This window comes from Coregonus lavaretus (assembly GCF_964263955.1).
Source record: "Coregonus lavaretus genome assembly, chromosome: 28".
In the NCBI taxonomy this organism is placed as follows: Eukaryota; Metazoa; Chordata; class Actinopteri; order Salmoniformes; family Salmonidae; genus Coregonus; species Coregonus lavaretus.
In genome coordinates this window covers 31,077,185-31,089,173 of record NC_140015.1, presented here as the reverse complement: position 1 = coordinate 31,089,173, position 11,989 = coordinate 31,077,185, and the positions used below count along the sequence as shown (strand labels likewise).

Below are 11,989 nucleotides of genomic sequence, written 5' to 3'. Positions count from 1 at the left end.
AAAGCTGACTATAACTTCCAGCTTTGACAATATTGCTGTCCATATTGGCACCACATGTTCTACAAAACAATTTTTCAGATAACCTTGTGATTATAACAATTCAGAAACTAGGATTCACACCTAAAAAAGTAAATGTATTGATATTTTCAGAAAGGAAATATTACAAATTACTTTTGACAAATCTCTTGGTCCCAAATCCCAATTATAACAAATTCTCTCTCTCTCTCTCGTCATGTGTTTTTTGACCTTAGTGGAAACAAAGAGGCTTAAGAGTCATTGGCAGCAGGGTGGACCCACATTGTAGTGTTACATGCGTTGTCTTAATCTTTTGTGTGATTGATTTTGTCAAAAATCCCTCAAATCAGTCCAAAATGCTTTTCAGTCATTTTAATCTACCACTCAAACAATAGGTGCTTTTAAAACAAAAGTTGACTGGAAAGTATATTGTACAATTGATTTGGACCCTATGGCTGCATTTACACAGGCAGCCAAATTCTGATATTTTGCCCAATTATTGACAAAAGAGCTAATCTGATTGGTAAAAAGACCAATTAGTGGTAAAACAAAAAAAATATCAGAATTGGGCTGTCTGTGTGAAAGCAGCCTTTTTGTAAAGCATTGATTGTGAGATCATCATTTGATCCATACATTCACTTGGGCCTAATGATTGTCTAAGCTCTCCACATTTTCTGCACACCTCTCAAGATTCTTTGTAGAAAAAAGTAACAAAGATCACCCTTAAAAACATGGACATGGACGACTGGCAGAAGATCTATAAGAACTCAATTCATGGTCAAGCCCAAGTGACTGGAATGTGTATCTGAACTACTTTTGTACAATAGTGAAATGTCTCATAACATTGGAATGTCAGAAAGCAAAGGGATAAACAATAAATAATTTGACTGGAGTAAAAATTGCTAATCGAAACCCACAAAATATCCTGAAATTCAGTCAAACTTGCTTCAAACCAACCCAATTCAAATACACTTCTGTATATAAACCTCTCACCAACAAAAACCTTTTTACAACCATTTACAATTTCACATTTCGAACGGACTAACTGGCTATAGTGGAAATATCCCTGTTGCTAACCATACTGGTTAGTGGCTACCCCATGGCAAAGCCCAGCAAAAAAGTGTCCTTTCTGTAATCATCCACTATGCAGCCCCTCTCCCAATACTATCACCCAGGGTCACATTCAGTATACATGAAACGGAAGATTCCAACCTCAGCTCGTCCAATCCCATTTTGTGCCTACTGAACACCACCCACCCACCTACTGTAGCCTGGCCTAGCCTCCGTCTAGTCGCTGACTTCGCTGTAGTAGTATTTCTGGGCCGTGTCGCTGAGCGTCCAGCCCCCGGCTCTGAACTCTAGGATCTCCAGTAGCAGCAGACGGGCCATGGAGCTCAGGCCCTCCTGCAGTAGGAAGCCGTCCCGCAGCAGGTAGAAGAGCTCGTCCATCTTTTGGCCGTTCATCTTCTCCAGCTGGTCCCCGATGCGGTGCAGCTGCAGCACCAGGCAGTCTACCTGGGGGAAGGGAAGGAAAGGAGCACCAATATTAAACAAAGGGGAACCCCCCATTCAGAGATCTAGCCAGTATATAAAGCCAAACATTTAAGCCTGGAGATTTTGTCAAGTGTGTGCAGACATTTTCTCTTTGGGTCTCCCTTTAATCTGAAATTGACGCTTGGTAAGTAACCAACATATTGCGCTTTAAGAAGTGAGATAGACAATTGAAATATGTACACAGTTGAAATACTAAATTGGGTGCTGTGCTATCTTTGACCCACCTCTTCCTCATTGTTCAGTGAGTCGGGCTGAGCCAGCCTTAACAGGCAGTCAAACACAGGATGCACCAGAGCCACCATAGGCATGTTGTTCACCTGGGGAGGGGAAAAATCCAAGGCGCTATTAGCATTTCATTGATAAGAAAGGCTTCTATGCGTATACAATCCATGACGAAACAGCTCAAATAAAACTGGACAGTATTATGCCTGATTCACACTATAGGGATGAAACGTACTGCGCTGGTTTTGGATATTGTCCTTTCACAATGTTCTTTACAGCAATTATGGTGGATGCGTAACCAGGCCAGCCCAGTACAGCTTGGCTCAGCTCAGTTGTGTGAATAGGTTGTTAGATACCTCCAGTCAGAATATGAATTGGGATTCTGGAATGTTTTGGCTCGTACCTTGAGGTAGTCGAAGACGTTGCAGATGAAGGTGACGAAGCAGACCCACTCCTGCAGCGAGCGAAGCCGCGTCTCCTCCCGGGCTACAAACTCCAGCTGCAGTCGGTTGAGCAGGTTCCGCCGGAACACATTGCCGTTGTTGTGCTTGGCCTCGGCCTGCAAGGGGTGGTAGAGAACAAGGTCACACAGCCATAAGCATCTGTATGGTTTCAGTCTATGGATATATACAACTATGAAGTTAAAGCACTGATCCTGGGGAGCAAAATAGTAGGATTGGGTTGAGTAGGATTGAGTTGCCCCTTGACAATGATAACCCCCTTGATCCCCCCCCCCCCCCCCCCACCCCTAAGCTGCCCACCCGCCAAATGGTTAGGATTTGGAGACGGTAAGCTGATCTTAGATCTCCGAGCTTCTAGAAAGGAGCTAATTCGACCTTGTTTACAGTCAAACTCCAGCTTTAGTTCACACCATGTTCTAGGCCTAGGTGTGAAGCCCTAGTCAAACAAGAGAATCAAAGACAACAATTCACCTTACTGTTGTTACCACCATTATTATCAGCCAGAAAGGCCAGTAGCTAAGGTGATTATTACCATACCTGAACGATAGTGTAGCAAATGCGTCCTGCCTCTTTGCTGAAGACCTGGTCCTTCAGAGACTGGTCCACAATGACATTGGACACCTTCTCCAGGTCCACCGTGCTGGGCTCTGAGGGCATAGAGATGGCTAATCCAAAGACAGCCACACTTACACTTGCTACTGGGTCATGTTCAATAGGCACGAAACTGAACATAAACGCTCTGAAACGGGGCAGTTCTATCTGAGCTTGTCCAATAAGAAATGCTTATTTTTGTTTTCTGTTGCAAAATGTTTTAAATCTATTGCTACGGTTTGCCCTAATGAACATGACACTGTACTATGTACTCAATTGTAAAAACAAAATGTTATCAATCTGACCACATTGATTTTTCCACACAGACTATTATATATATCTTCACAGAATCACTACATTAGAGACTGACCTTTCAGGGCCGTTTTCAGCAGCTTCTGGGTCTCCAAGTCGAAAGACTGAATCTTGTAGTCCTCTTTAGGGTTTTCCATATTTTACAAGTGATACTGAAATACAGACAGTGGATACTGACAGACTGTGCTTTCAAACACCGTTTCGAGCTAAATTCATTAGACAGAACTATTTGTCTCAGCACAAAGCTGTCTAAAGCTGTGTTGTCATCAATCTGGCTGCCCCCCAGGCCTCTTTCATAGGGGGATATGGGGGATTAAGCCAACATAAGCAGCTCCTCTAATATTGCCCCCCAAAAAGATGTTGGTTTGCATTCAAGCAATGAAGAAACAGTTAGTTAGATTTATCATATCTTCAAATCTCAATAGTTAATTGCCATTTGTGGTGGTATTTTGTATGTTAGAGGATGTATTTCCCACCCATCCATTGTAAAAAGTCACAATGAACGTGCATGACTTCTACTGGGTCAGGAGTTGCATTTTCAGACCAACGAAACCCTATGCAGCAGCCCATCCTCGTTCCCAGGATATATGACATAGCAGCAATACTGGTGCACGAGACTAGCAGCAGCCGTTCCGGTTGCATCAAACTGCACTACATGCCAACCCAGCAATAAATACCGGTACAGGCATAAATATTTCATCATTAGAGATTGGATCGAGCTAGCTAAATTGGCTGCTACTAAACATGCACGCAATTAATGCAAAAAGTCCGTACAATGTAGCTAGCGAGCTAACTATACTAGCTGCTAAAATTAGAAACGAAACAAATAGCTAACTAGTTAACGACTTGTTAGACAGATAATATTAGCTACCTAGCGAATATGTTGGAAACAGCGTTTTGTGGTTGGGTGGCTAGCTAAGTTAACTGACTTGCTGAGTCTGATTTACAAGGTTTACAAGAGCACAAATTACTTTCGTTCAGGTTTCTGAATATAAACTTAAGTCATGAGTTACTTACTTTCCTAAAGTTCAGTTTGAAGCAGTGATTACATTGTACACACACCCTCCACTGTGCTGTGCTGTTTGCTCCCCACTTCCTGAGTGCTTTCTGCGCACGCCAAGGGTATAGGACCAAATGCGCTAGCACTGACGCCTAGAGAGAAGTGTCCAGTGAAGTTAAATAAACCGTTTGCCCATAGAATAAACCCACATTATCAATGTATTTAAAAAAAAAAAGTATGTTCTATTCTGACTATATCATTCCAATGAAAGGTTAATTTTCATGCATATTCTTTATTCAAAAATAGTTCAAAATAACAAAACATAAGTACATACAATGTGTTTGATATAAAAACCAAAATAGACTGACACACCTGCCACCACTTTGTACAGTGCATCAGTACCGACACAAATGGTACACATAGTACAAGAAATTGTTCCACCAAGTGCAATCTTTCCAACGTTAAACATACACATAATGAATATTCCATTTTAAATACAGTGTTAGATATGCTGTGTATAGACATTTACATTTTAGTCATTTAGCAGACACTCTTATCCAGTTGGTCATATCTTTAAAACTAACATACACTGTCATGCTTCTTTAGTCATCCAGGCTCTGTCGTAGCCGGCCGCGACCGGGAGACCCATGGGGCGGCGCACAATTGGCCCAGCGTCGTCCAGGGTAGGGGAGGGAATGGCCGGCAGGGATGTAGCTCAGTTGGTAGAGCATGGCGTTTGCAACGCCAGGGTTGTGGGTTCGTTTCCCACGGGGGGTATGAAAAATTAAAAAATAATGTATGCACTAACTGTAAGTCGCTCTGGATAAGAGCGTCTGCTAAATGACTAAAATGTAATGTAAATGTAATATTTGAGCACTGAGCAAGTCAACAGTAGCCAGTTTAAGAATTTTGCTCAGAATTCCAATGCTGACACACATAAAAGCTGTTACAACAGGTTACATGAAATGAAAGTACAGTACATCAAAGAAAGCAAACAGAAAACAGCATAGATGGTAATTTACTTTTGTTATTAATAAGCATTACCAACCATATATAAATATTGCAACACATTCCACACAGAAAGAAACAAAACCTTGCCCCTCATTTAGAATGTATGATAATTTTGAGTCTATGCTAACATATTAGTTAACACCACAACTTTTAGCTGAAATTGATCGAATCGTCCATATTAAAACGCATTCCATGATAGGATCAACTTTGGCCTGGCTCTGACTCCGTTTCTTTAAGCCTAGATCAAGCATCTCTTTCCCTTCGCTTCATGGTATCTTTCTGTTTTACGTGCAACCATCTGGGCTTATCAATTTAACACACAAAACATTGAAAGGAGAATTTTAAGTGCTTTTCCTCTCATTCCGCAGCTGTCAAAACACAGAAGAACACTTGCAGAGGTATATTCTCGGTACATGATCTAAGACAATGGTAATATCCTCCTTATGCTGCACGTCAAATGTAAGGCAATTCTGCAGGTAGTTTAAAAACAGAATACATTGTTGTTACAAATATGGTAATTTTTGGTGGATGACAAAGGTCTTTAAAAGTAACAGGCATCCAGTCCTCAATATAGACTGTGCAACACAAACCATGAGTATAGTATAAAAAATAAAAAAAAGAGTTACATGATAGACATACTTACATATACCTGTGCAAGGTGTTTGAACACTGACACCAAACACATGGCAAGGTGAGGTGACATCATTCCTTATTATGTGTAAGGTCCAGAGCAACACCACACCTTGACTTTCCCAAATTGTAGGATACACCATAGGTAAACAGCAGTAAGGAGACACTTTTTTCTTCCCAGCAATGTTGACTCCTATCACCAGTGGGATGGGGATATGGCATGTACGATGTAGATGTGTGTGATTCTGCCATTCCCTCCTTTCTTTTCCAGTGCTTTGAGTTCCTCTGCTTCTTCAGTTGCCCCTAGACCAGGGTTTCCTAAACTCGGTCCTGCCCCCCCGGGTGCACATTTTCATCAAGCTTTGATCATTTGAATCAGCTGTGTAGTGCTAGGGCAAAAAACAAAACGTGTACCCTTTGGGGTCCCGAGGACCGAGTTTGGGAAGGTTAGAATTTGGGGAGGTTGAGCTGATCCTAGATCTGTGCCTAAAAGCAACTTCTACCCAGAGCTCCTCTACTCACTGGCTGCCCTTCAAATTCTGTATGGCATTAAGGAAGAACTCATACCAGAAGAAGGTGAAGCCCGTGGAGACAGCTGCTTTCACTAGGCTGGGAGATAGGCCTTTGAGAAAGCCCCGGAGACCCTCCTCTCTGGCGATCTGGGACACACAGTCTACAAAGCCACCGTACTTCCGCACCTGCACACAGTAAGCAGAGACAATACACTTCAATGTCAAGTAGATGGTGGCCCCGTATGACAGGCATCTTGGCTCTAATATAAGACCTGCAGTCAGGCACATGACTGAATGAGACAATGTAATGAGATGTCTACTGTACCTGTCCAAAGTGGGCTCTGGCTTCTTCAAACCCTCCCACCTGCAGTCTCTTTTTGATGAGGTCAAAGGGGTATGTCATTGTCTTGCTGATGACTCCAGCACAGCTTCCACATACCAAGCTTCTGAGGTTTCCTACAATAGAAAGGAAATGGGAAAAAAGCAGTAATGTTCAGGTAGTTTCTAGGCCCCTATCCTTCAGTCATGTTTATGTGTTCAGTCAGTGGTACTGGGCACAATCCAGGCCCTAGTTTCAAAGTTAGTTTCCTGTTTGCTAGGACACAAGCCAAGCCTAGGTTATATTCTAGTTTCTAGTTTCTAGGTCCTATACCCTTAACAGTCATTGGTATATGTACAGTGTTGTGTATTTAAAACATGACCATCCCTACACTGGCCACTGACCTCCGACGTTGCTGTCCTTGGGCGGTGGTCCCATGAGGTTCTTGAGGACCTTATAGAAGAAGAACTGCAGGCCTGCGTAGGGGAACACTGCCACCAGTGTGGGAGCCAGGCCACGGTAGAACCCCAGGGCCCCCTCAGTGCGGTACATGGTGGACACAGCATGTCTCAGGCTCCGATACACCTATGTTTCAGATTATACCTGTGGTTAGCTAACAGCTATCAGTAGCACAAGCCAAAGATTAAATGATAACGCTTTAACAAAACCAAAGTGTGGATTGCAGTCACTCCTTGTCCATAGACTGCCTTCAAGGTAAGGAAACAAATATCTAAATAAAGATATATAATTTCGCTAAACTATCCTTTTAAGGGGTTATAAGTAGTTTATTGACAGTTAATTATTATATATGGTTTATTATAAATGTATATTTAGTTTATAAATAATTACTTACTGGTTGAAATTGTGTGGTTGTCGTTTTGGTGCTTGCCAAAATATGGGTTGCACAGTTAATGGACTATTACTGCTGTTGATAACGGTACAATGAAGCTAAAGCTTTTCCATATACTCATACTGTAGGTTTTTCTTTCTCTCTCACCTTGGGCTCTCCCTGAGCTGCGAAGCGTGTTCGCAGTGTGTCTAGTGGCTGGCAGGCTACAGTGGCAGAGCAGGCGGCCAGACCACCACACACAAAGTGCACCCCTGCTGTCTGGCTGTCATATGCTGTGCTCTTGTGGGTCATCTCAGTCAGGAACTCAAAGCTGGCAAACTACGGAGGGACGAATACATAGTCTCAAAACACAGCCTTAAAACACAGCCTTAAAACAGTTTCAAAACACTGACAAAGACAGAGCCTTAAAACACAGCCTTAAAGCACAGATGAAAACAGTTTCAAAACACAGACAAAAACATAGCCTCAAAAACAAAGTCCAGACACAACAGTGCCTAGTTCTACACCACAGCTATGAATGGAGACCACAGTGATAAAAAAATAGAAATAAAAGGCACATGACTATATTATAATCTATCAACGCACTACCATGTGAGAGATGCTATTGAGGCGTTACAGGGCAAAGGCTAGCTAGGGACAAAGAGTTGCATTTAGGACAACTTTTCAAGTTGAGTCAGAAAACAACTATCAGACATCACTTCATTCAACTACGACACTGTGTGACATACAACAGGGTATTCTGGTAGGAAAAATGCCCCAGTGTATGTTCCATACCTGTACTGCCCCGAAGCAGACAGAGAGGAGCTGGGCAGGGACATGTCCTTTCCAGAAGGCAGGCAGCCCCTCCTCTGCCAGGATACAGCGTGATGCCTGGAACAGGCCCCAGTACTTTCCTTCGGGGTGCTGGGACGACACACGCTCTATCTGCAACTGTGGATGCAAGGAGGGATGTGTAGTGTCAGACAGGGAAAGAGGACATTCTGCTAAAGACATTCTTCTGTAGAACGAAATACACATATGCATGCACACACACACACACACAGACAGACAGACAGACAGACAAACGCACACAGTTGTAAGCAATTCCCCAGCAAATGCTGAGCACATCATCAGTGTGTGTTGCCATGGCCACCAGTGTGTGTTGCCATGGCCACCAGTGTGTTGTGAGGAACTGGGCATGCCCAGTGGTGTCTGAGGGTTTGGGTGTGGTGCTGTGACTCATATCAAAAGAATGCAGTACAACCAAACAATGTTCAGTAGCAATTAAACAAAACTTCTTCAGGACTTGATGTAACTGAGTCGCACACAACACTGAGCTTTTTGGTTTGAATCATAAAAGCCTGGGCAGAGATTAGCATGCACAAATAACAGAGTTGTATGTTTACCAGAACCACTAGGGTTAGGCCACATATAGTTCCATCTTACATAACTGTAAAATGTCTGTCAATGTTTAGGCCTACATTATGTTGCATTTAATTGTGTAGTTAGTTAGTGCCCAAAGTGGCCATGCAACTAAAAGTTGCACCACAATAATATCCATCTGATGATGCTTACTGTACCTGGAATCTTATCTTGATGACATCCAGGGGGCTGATCAGGGCTCGGGTCACCATGCCTGCGGCCGACCCAGCCAGGGCTGCATCTTCTGGGGCTAGAGTAGCGCCCTGAGACCCTGGGTCATAGCCCACCATGATGACTCCACAGCAGCCTCACCAGAGGACCTCAGGTCTGGGGGAGAGAAAACATGTTATACATTTTGACATTTTAGTCATTTAGCAGACGCTCTTATCCAGAGCGACTTACAGGAGCAATTAGGGTTAAGTGCCTTGCTCAAGGGCACATCGACAGATTTTTCACCTGGTCGGCTCGGGGATTAGAACCAGCGACCTTTCGGTCACTGGCACAACGCTCTTAACCACTAAGCTACCTCATACAGCACAGGAGGTTGGTGGCACCTTAATTGGGGAGGACAGGCTGGAGCGAAGTAAGTGGAATGGTATTCAATACATCAAACACATGGTTTGATGCCATTCCATTTGCGCCGTTCCAGAGGTTTGATGCCATTCCATTTGCTCCATTCCAGACATTATTTTGAGCCGTCCTCCCCTCAGCAGCCTCCACTGTATACAGGGTGACTAGTAGTTTCTCTGAGAGACAGTCACTGTAAATATGGACAGTCTATCGTGATTCACGAGGAATGATTGAGTATGTTGGTATTTTTATTGGAAGCCAATTCCGTATCACTTACTTATTTGTGCATCACTGCCACTAGAGATACAGTTAGTAGCTGTATAAAAGAGTCATCAGGCACCTTCCACTGATCAATCATGTGTTATGGATTTATTCATTGGTAGACTTTTCTCTGTCTAACCGGAAGTTGACTTTACAGATACTGACGTAACACCTGCATCTAGCTGACAGCTACTGTAATTTACTGTTGTTGATTAGCCTAACTTGCTAGCTAACTAGCTACAAAGTTATTGATCAACCCTCCCTCCTATTCAGACACATGTGGAGATCGCACACGTTGACTGCCATTGATGATCACGTCCTTCTCTTCGGTACATTAGTTGCAGTAATAATTCATAGTAAATACAGTAGCTATTATTCAGAAAATATCATAGAGGACAGGACCTTGACATAACTTTGAGGATAGCTATCTTAACCACTCAGTCGTCCTGGTTTACTTCAAGCTAGCTCGCAATTTATAGCTAAAATGCGTAAAACTGTCGACTCACTTTTATGTGCTGCTCCTCCATGAAAATGTGTGAAAGAATAGAGATGGTGAAGGACAGGTAAGCTACATGTTCTTCTTCTCTTCATACAATTTAGCTTACTCAAACCAACCTGGGGACAGGAGAATGGTGGAAATCGAACCAATCCGCATGGAGGGATGGATCACGTGACCCTGCAGTCCCAGCTGCATTACATGTGTTCCACTTTATGACACAAGATGTCGATGTTGTTAGGTAACCATTTCAACATTCAGTACTGTATCACAATGTCTGCATAGTTTCAGGTAAAGCACATTGTACAAGTCATCAAATAAATAAAAACAAAACAGTCCACAGGTTGATGCTCTAAAAAACGGTTGTTAAAAGTCCAATAACATTGATTTATTGCACAATTTTCTGTTTTATTGACTGTGAAAGGGAAAAAAACAGTCTGTGACCAAGACTCATTATACAGTAACAATCATGTTTATATTAAAGTACAGCAGCTCAATAAAATCCGACCTCAAAGTCTGTTTAAATCCCAAGGTCATATAGATCATGTGACATTTATTATAATAATTTTAGAGGCAACGCTGGTGAGAGAGAACAATTAGTCTAGTTTGTTGGCTCTGTTTCAATGTAGTGTGGAAGGAGGTGGTCAATGCGCATAGTAACCTTGAGACCTGAAGAGTTATGTTAGCTACCAGAGTGCCTTTAGCTCAGTGGGCTAAGGTGGTATTGAGCCATGCAGATTAACCTGATTCAATACATGGTCGCTCACACATACAGTGGGGAGAACAAGTATTTGATACACTGCCGATTTTGCAGGTTTTCCTACTTACAAAGCATGTAGAGGTCTGTAATTTTTATCATAGGTACACTTCAACTGTGAGAGACGGAATCTAAAAAAAAAAAAATCCAGAGAATCACATTGTATGATTTTTAAGTAATTAATTTGCATTTTATTGCATGACATAAGTATTTGATACATCAGAAAAGCAGAACTTAATATTTGGTACAGAAACCTTTGTTTGCAATTACAGAGATCATACGTTTCCTGTAGGTCTTGACCAGGTTTGCACACACTGCAGCAGGGATTTAGGCCCACTCCTCCATACAGACCTTCTCCAGATCCTTCAGGTTTCGGGGTTGTCGCTGGGCAATACGGACTTTCAGCTTCCTCCAAAGATTTTCTATTGGGTTCAGGTCTGGAGACTGGCTAGGCCACTCCAGGACCTTGAGATGCTTCTTACGGAGCCACTCCTTAGTTGCCCTGGCTGTGTGTTTCGGGTCGTTGTCATGCTGGAAGACCCAGCCACGACCCATCTTCAATGCTCTTACTGGGGGAAGGAGGTTGTTGGCCAAGATCTCGCGATACATGGCCCCATCCATCCTCCCCTCAATACGATGCAGTCGTCCTGTCCCCTTTGCAGAAAAGCATCCCCAAAGAATGATGTTTCCACCTCCATGCTTCACGGTTGGGATGGTGTTCTTGGGGTTGTACTCATCCTTCTTCTTCCTCCAAACACGGCGAGTGGAGTTTAGACCAAAAAGCTCTATTTTTGTCTCATCAGACCACATGACCTTCTCCCATTCCTCCTCTGGATCATCCAGATGGTCATTGGCAAACTTCAGACGGGCCTGGACATGCGCTGGCTTGAGCAGGGGGACCTTGCGTGCGCTGCAGGATTTTAATCCATGACGGCGTAGTGTGTTACTAATGGTTTTCTTTGAGACTGTGGTCCCAGCTCTCTTCAGGTCATTGACCAGGTCCTGCCATGCAGTTCTGGGCTGATCC

The 11,989-nt window shown here is 43.1% G+C and overlaps 2 protein-coding genes across 4 annotated transcripts; both read right to left on the bottom strand.

The window, feature by feature from the left end:
• Nucleotides 1–837: 837 nt before the first annotated feature.
• LOC311103336 (MIF4G domain-containing protein B-like) lies at nucleotides 838–4,257 on the bottom strand. 2 transcript variants are annotated; one of them, XM_084144894.1, is made up of 6 exons: nucleotides 4,173–4,257; nucleotides 3,214–3,307; nucleotides 2,790–2,917; nucleotides 2,195–2,350; nucleotides 1,794–1,886; nucleotides 838–1,530 (listed from the first exon to the last, which is right to left on the bottom strand). In XM_084144894.1, the coding sequence occupies exons 2-6, from the start codon at nucleotides 3,290–3,292 to the stop codon at nucleotides 1,303–1,305; spliced, it is 684 nt and encodes a 227-aa protein (XP_084001020.1). In that variant the 5' UTR covers nucleotides 3,293–3,307; nucleotides 4,173–4,257; the 3' UTR covers nucleotides 838–1,302. The 2 variants fall into 2 exon arrangements, with proteins under 2 accessions (XP_084001020.1, XP_084001021.1); XM_084144895.1 differs by having other exon boundaries at nucleotides 2,790–2,899; nucleotides 4,173–4,236.
• Nucleotides 4,258–4,423: 166 nt separating this feature from the next.
• Nucleotides 4,424–10,332, bottom strand: LOC311103460 (mitochondrial thiamine pyrophosphate carrier-like). 2 transcript variants are annotated; one of them, XR_014610091.1, is made up of 8 exons: nucleotides 10,216–10,332; nucleotides 9,037–9,205; nucleotides 8,252–8,407; nucleotides 7,625–7,795; nucleotides 7,032–7,212; nucleotides 6,634–6,764; nucleotides 5,033–6,494; nucleotides 4,436–4,705 (listed from the first exon to the last, which is right to left on the bottom strand). XR_014610091.1 is itself a non-coding variant. In XM_084145029.1 (7 exons), exons 2-7 carry the CDS (start codon nucleotides 9,166–9,168, stop codon nucleotides 6,315–6,317), a joined length of 951 nt encoding a protein of 316 aa, XP_084001155.1. In that variant the 5' UTR covers nucleotides 9,169–9,205; nucleotides 10,216–10,332; the 3' UTR covers nucleotides 4,424–6,314. The 2 variants fall into 2 exon arrangements, 1 of the variants encoding a protein (XP_084001155.1); XM_084145029.1 differs by having other exon boundaries at nucleotides 4,424–6,494.
• Nucleotides 10,333–11,989: the final 1,657 nt, after the last annotated feature.

What these genes read in the sequence shown, in the direction of transcription:
- LOC311103336 (XM_084144894.1), bottom strand. Translation starts at nt 3,292, where the DNA reads ATGGAAAACCCTAAAGAGGACTACAAGATTCAGTCTTTCGACTTGGAG. An exon ending in ACGTCTTCGACTACCTCAAG is followed by an intron (nt 1,887 to 2,194) that starts GTACGAGCCAAA and finishes TCCCCTCCCCAG; the next exon opens with GTGAACAACATGCCTATGGT. An exon ending in CACTGAACAATGAGGAAGAG is followed by an intron (nt 1,531 to 1,793) that starts GTGGGTCAAAGA and finishes CCCTTCCCCCAG; the next exon opens with GTAGACTGCCTGGTGCTGCA.
- LOC311103460 (XM_084145029.1), bottom strand. Translation starts at nt 9,168, where the DNA reads ATGGTGGGCTATGACCCAGGGTCTCAGGGCGCTACTCTAGCCCCAGAA. An exon ending in CAGCTCAGGGAGAGCCCAAG is followed by an intron (nt 7,213 to 7,624) that starts GTGAGAGAGAAA and finishes TCTGAAACATAG; the next exon opens with GTGTATCGGAGCCTGAGACA. An exon ending in CAAGGACAGCAACGTCGGAG is followed by an intron (nt 6,765 to 7,031) that starts GTCAGTGGCCAG and finishes TTTCTATTGTAG; the next exon opens with GAAACCTCAGAAGCTTGGTA.